The sequence below is a fragment of the Arvicanthis niloticus genome, chromosome X (genome assembly GCF_011762505.2).
Source record: "Arvicanthis niloticus isolate mArvNil1 chromosome X, mArvNil1.pat.X, whole genome shotgun sequence".
Classification (NCBI taxonomy): domain Eukaryota; kingdom Metazoa; phylum Chordata; class Mammalia; order Rodentia; family Muridae; genus Arvicanthis; species Arvicanthis niloticus.
The window spans coordinates 56,094,617-56,101,062 of record NC_047679.1 but is presented as its reverse complement, the minus strand read 5'-3'; the positions used below and the strand labels follow the sequence as shown (position 1 = coordinate 56,101,062).

General features: G+C 38.9%; 1 protein-coding gene across 4 annotated transcripts in view; it reads left to right on the top strand.

The window, feature by feature from the left end:
* The window catches only part of Phka1 (phosphorylase kinase regulatory subunit alpha 1), a 112,819-nt gene that overhangs the window by 61,978 nt on the left and 44,395 nt on the right, over window positions 1-6,446 (top strand). For all 4 annotated transcript variants that reach the window (XM_076918514.1, XM_034485415.2, XM_034485417.2 and 1 more), the window contains exon 15: window positions 5,722-5,831. In XM_076918514.1, coding sequence (XP_076774629.1) covers window positions 5,722-5,831 — 110 coding nt within the window. The remainder of the gene's footprint in view (window positions 1-5,721; window positions 5,832-6,446) is intronic.

The window sequence follows — 6,446 nt, the reverse complement described above, 5'->3', positions numbered from 1 at the left end:
GCTGAAATTGTGCTTTTTAAAATAATTTATTTATTATTTGTGTGTGTGTGTGTGTGTGTGTGTGTGTGTAATGTGAGAAAGCATCTAGGCTGGCTTCTAACTCGAAATCCTCGTGCCTACTATTTACTTCTTGCCTACTTTGTACAGGAATTATGTGTTTGATTGGCTTAGCCACACACAGACTTCTGTTAATTAAACAGGAACAAAAGTTACCCATTTGTAAATAAAGAATTGAAATTATGGCCTTCCGGTATGGACCCAGGAACTGAGCAGATCCCAGACGGCAGCTCTGCCTGCAATCACACAGAACCCAGAGGAAGCAGGGCTCCCAGGAGCTCTAACCCGGACAGTATCTTAGGTAAGCAGACAGCAACGTCCACACCAAACAGGGAGTAACTGGGACCCACAAGGACCCAGAAAGTCACTCCGGCCTAGAGCACTGATTCCTTCCAGTCTGGGCCAGAGCACTGAGCAGATCTTGGGTGGCAGCTCTGCCCCCAATCTCTTAAGAACCCAGAGGAAGCCAGGATCCCAGGTGCTCTAGCTCCAGCAGTATCTTAGGTAAGCAGACAGCAAGGCCCGCCCCAAACAGGGAGTAACTGGGACCCACAAGGACCTAGGAAGTCAATCCTGGCCCAGAGCACTGGTTTCTTCCAGTTTGGGCCCAGGAACTGAGCAGATCCCAGATGGCAGCTCTGCCCCAATCACACAGAAACCAGAGGAAGCAGGGCTCCCAGAGCTCTAACATGGGCAGTATCCTGTCTGCGCCTGAGCACTGAGCTGATTTGGGGCCCCAGCGCTTACCCCAATATTTACACCCACCCCACAAAGTTCTAGTAAAACCAAGATAATAGGAAAGACAGGCTCCAGTCAGAGACAGGGCAGGTAACACTAAGGAGATACAGATGGCAAAAGGCAAGCACAAGAACATAAGCATCAGCAACCCAGGGTACTTGGCATCATTAGAACCTAGTTCTCCCACACAAGAAAATCCTGAATTCCCCAAAGTACTAGGAAAACAAAATTCATATTTAAAATCACTTCTAATGATGATGATAGAGGACTTTAAGAAGGACATACTTAACACTCTCAAAGAATTTGGGGAGAACACAGGTGAACAGGTAGAAGCCCTTGAAGTGGAAACACAAAAATCCCTTGAAGAATTACAAGAGAACACAACCAAACAGGTGAAGGAATTAAACAAAACCATCCAGGACATAAAAATGGAAGTAGAAACAATAAAGAAATCACAAAGGGAGACTATCCTGGAGATAGAAAACCTAGGAAAGAAAACAGGAGTCATAGACACAAGCATCACCAACAGAATACAAGAGATAGAAGAGAGAATCTCAGGTGCAGAAGATACCATAGAAAATATTGACACAACTGCCAAAGAAAACGCAAAATGCAAAAAGTTCTTAACACAAAATATCCAGGAAATCCAGGACACAATGAGAAGACCAAACCTAAGGATAATAGATATAGATGAGAGTGAAGATTCCCAACTTGAAGGCCAACAAATATCTTCAACAAAATTATAGAAGAAAACTTCCGAACCTAAAGAACAAGATTCCCATAAACATACAAAAAGCCTACAGAATGCCAAATAGACTAGACTAGAAAAGAAATACCTCCTGTCACATAATAATCAAAACACCAAGTACATAAAACAAAGAAAGAATATTAAATGCAGTAAGGGAGAAAGGCCAAGTAACATATAAAGGCAGACCTATCAGAATTACACCAGACTTCTCACCAGATACTATAAAAGCTAGAAGATGCTGGACAGATGTCATACAGACCCTAAGAGAACACAAATGCCAGCCCAGGTTACTATACCAGCAAAACTCTCAATTACCATAGGTGGAGAAACCAAGATATTCCAAGACAAAACCAAATTTACACAATATCTTTCCACAAACCCAGCATTACAAAGAATAATAGCAGGCAAACTCCAGTAAAGGAGAGAAATTATACCCCAGAAAGAGCAAGAAAGTAATCCTCTTCCAACAAATCCAAAAGAAGATAGCCACACAAAGATAATTTCACCTCTAATAACAAAAATAACAGGAAGCAACAGTCACTGTTTCTTAATATCTCTTAACATCAATGGACTCAATTCCCCAATTAAATGACATAGGCTAATTGACTGGATACTTAAACAGGACCCAGCATTTTGCTGCATACAGGAAACCCACCTCAGTGCAAAGACAGACTCTACCTTAGAGTAAAAGGCTGGAAAACAATTTTTCAAGCAAATGGTCCTAAGAAGCAAGCTGGAGTAGCCATTCTAAAATCTCCTGAGAACACAAAGGGAGGGACTCATGGCTCCACCTGTATAGGTAGTTGACGGTGGCCTTGACAGGCATCAGTGGAAGTGGACAGCCTTGGTACCTGAAAGTTTGGATTCCCTAGTGTTGGGGAATTGCAAGAGCAGGGAGACGAGAATGAGAGGATGGTGGGAGCATACCCTCATAGTAATTGGAAGGTGGGGGGATGGGGTAAGGGGTTAGGCATCAGTGGAAGTGGAGGGCCTTGGTACCTGAAAGTTTGGATTCCCTAATGTTGGGAAACTTGAGAGCAGGAAGGCAAAAATGGGAGGATGGTGGGAGCACACCTTCATAGAAACGCCCAGAATTATATGGATTAGACGTGAAAGAGGCAGGCCACCAGAAGACTAGATTCCAGAATTCAAACAAAAACTTATCTTGATACTAACATTTGTTTTGAGAATTGTATATTGCAGAATACATAGCCTTGGTGTATCTACTCATCAGGCAAGCTGAGCAGAGCTGCTCAAACCTCTGATGTCCTGGAATTCCAGCTGGATGCAGTGAAGACACAGTGTCAGAGGCTTATCAATTTACTCTTCCCCCAACCCCTCTTCTAATATCTCAACACCCATAATTAGCTTAAAGAAGTTAATGAAGAGTCAGTGCCCCTATTCCCTGGGCTTGGGGACTGAGGTGGTTAATATTGGGCTGTCTTTCTAGGGAAAAATAGTGGTTTTGGTGGAACAGGGAGGATTAGCTAGGATTTATTTCATAGCCATAACCTACTGGTAGAAATATGTATAATTGTTATTAAGATAAAGTTATAATTTCTTAAATGGTACAAAACTTACTTTGATCCCAAATTTAAGGTTTTCATTGGTATTAATTAAAAATTAAGGTTTTCATTAGCTTCTTATTAATATAAAAGTGAGATGAATATTGTTACTATCATAGGCATTGTGCCTGTATAACACATTTAGGAATACAAGGCTTAGACCCAGTCCTTCTTAACTTTTTTAACTGATTTGAGATGGTTAGACTGTGAGTTAAGGGCCTATAGCAAATTCATGGCTTTGAGTTTATTGTTAGGGTGTTTTCTATATTTTCTTTAGAAATAGCTGAGAGGAGTTAACAGACAACAGTCCAGGTTGCCTTACATGGATAGCTGGTTTTCAAAACATCAGAAATCCACAGAATTGATGTTACAAACATTTCTGTATTAATGTTCATTTTGATTAGAGACCTGTCTTCTCCTGACAGCTTCCTGTCTTGGATTCTAAGAAGAAATTGAGCATCTTTGGAGTTATTCCAATTGTGGTGAGATAGCCACTAGGCACGAATTGCCTCTTGTCATCTGCAGACAAATTACTGTCCAGAAAAGGATACACTTGCAGGATAGTCGACTCATTATATCTGCCAAGACAGAGTAATCAGCCCTTAATAATTCTGCATCACTAGGTCTGTCAGATGATCCTGGGCCAGAAGGCTGAAGATCAGATGCTCTAACATTCTGTAGTATAGGGAGTGTCCAGGTGTTCAGTGGGCTCTATAAATTGGCTAAGTTTTAGAAGCTATGCTTTGTGCTTCCCATAATTTCAGTTAACTCAGTCATTCCGGATTTTTGACGGGGTTGAAAACTTATAGTCTCCTAGCCAATCCTGGCTATTTACTTTGAGAGAAAAGATTTGAAAGGATGGTTTTCAACTGACATTCATTCTAAAGCCAAGAAAAAAGCCAGGTTCAGAACTAAGTCTTTTATTTAGGGGAGATGACAGAGGTTCTGCTTAGTCAACAAAATGATGGACTGGGTATTAGGTCTGTCTTGCACCTTACTGACATAAATTGGTATAGTTATGCTCTAAAAAAAAAGAAAGAAAAAAAAGAAATTATGACCTGTGTTCATTTTTGCTGATATGGAAAAAATTCTAATGGTTTCAGATATATTTTAAAAGCCCTTTAGAACTAATAAATTCAGCAAAGCTGAAGGACACAAAATCTCACATTTTCATTTCTATACATTAACAATAAATGATCAAAAATCCAAGTCAACAAAATGCTTTTATAGTTCCATCAAAGAGAATAAACACTATCAGAATAAATATAATCAAATAGTTAAAAAAATACCTCATATGCTAAAAATGGCAAATGTTAATGAAAGAAATTATTTTATTGTCTGTAGAAGTAACTTAAGAACTTAGTGATAATGGGTGTAGAGTTTCAGTTTGGAAAAATGAAGTAGTTCTGGTGAGGTGACTAGTGGTGGCATTTATTTTTAAAATATTAAGATGATAAATTTTACATTACACATATTTTGTTGTCATCAAAAAACACTAGTAAAGGCCCTTGTGATAGTAAAAGCACTTGCCACTTAAGTCTGATGACTGGAGTTTGATCCTAGAAACTCAAACTGAGTTCAGTCTCAAACCCAAAGGAATGAGCACCAGCTCACAAAGGTTGCCCTATGATCTCCATGTGTGTCAGGAGTGTGTGTGCACATACAAAACACACACACATACCATATACAATAATAGTTAAGATTTTACTAACAAGAATTCATGAATAAATATAGTTTTGATATTAGTCCTAGAGCAAATATGGGAATTATTCAGTAGAACGTGGAATATGGCCAAGGTATTGAACATTCTCTGGTCTTTTTCTTTACAAGTTGAAGGAACTCTGAAACTGTAACATTTGTGTGTGTGTGTGTGGAGGGGGTGGCTTAATAGGTAAAACCCTTACCTTGCAAGCATGAGGACTTGAATTCTTTGATTTCCTGAATATGTATGAGATTGTCTGGAATGGTATGCATGCTTGTGATCCCAAGAGTGAGGTGGCAGCTCACTGTTAAGCAAGTCTAGCCTAATTGGTGGATTCTAGGTCAGTGAGAGACCCAAACTCAAAAGGAGATGACTAGCATTCCTGAGGATGACACCTGAGCGGTTCCACTGGCCTGCAAGTATATGCCTGTTCATTAAAAGGTTCGTGTTGGTGAAGATAACAAATCAAGTACTTAGAAAAATATGTTGTAGCCAAAAACATGTAATAGGGGTTTTCTCAGTACTGACAAGAAAAAGTATTCAACTTATCTTGGAGAAAAACATTTGTAGAACAATATGTGAAGTATTTTTTCCCCTCTGATGATAGGAAAAATTTATGTCAGTGAATAAACAATTCCCTTATTGTACCTTAAACAACATTTAATGTAGTTTTACATTTATATATAATATATAGTTATATGTGTACGTAGTATATTTAACACAGCTATGGATTGCAAGATAGATTCTAAATTTTAGAAAGCTAAACTGTAAAAGGAAGACATCTCAAATGGAAGGAAATGAGATAGCTATGTGCCTCTATGTACATATGTATATTGTGTTATCTGTATAAATAAATACTGATTTAATTTGTATACTAAGAATTTCCTGATTGTTTCTCAATTCTGTGTCAGGATGCAACAGTAGAATGAAACTCAGTGGACGACCCTACAGGCTCATGGGTGTGCTTGGAACATCAAAACTTTATGACATTCGGAAAACTATCTTTACTTTCACTCCACAGGTGAGTGGGATAAGCTGCAAAATTCATTGAGATGAATGGAAATAAGAGGGAGAGAGACTGCAAAAGTAAAAGCATTTGCTGGAATTGGATTAGTCAGAGTCCCACAGGGCCTTGAATATCTTAAATGGCTCAATAAGTGTTTGTTGAATTGAACCAAATTGAACTTGCAGCATAGACCTTTGTCAAGTGACTGTTATTACCAACAGTGGTCCTGGGTGGTAAATTGCGATGGGGATTTTCTAAATGTTCAGGTCCTTACACACTTTTTCTTATTTTCAGAAATTAAATGAAGACTGTAGTTATCCTTTATGAGTGAAACACAGTGTATTTTATTTAAGTGCTAAATTAAGTGGTTCCTGTGGGGAAGGAGCCCTTTCATTTGCATGAAAAATTTCAGTGTCCTTTAAAGAAAAATATCAGGACTGTTAAGCTGTAATTATACATATTAGTGGCCTGACGTTTGTTAGCTACATAATAATAGATCTAAGTTTTATTTCACATGGGTATTGTAGTAGAAATTATTTTCTGGGAAGGAAGCCATGCATGGTGTCACGTGCTTGTAATCCCAGTGCTTAGGAGGGTGAGGCAAGAGGGTGAGGCAAGGGACTCCTGTTC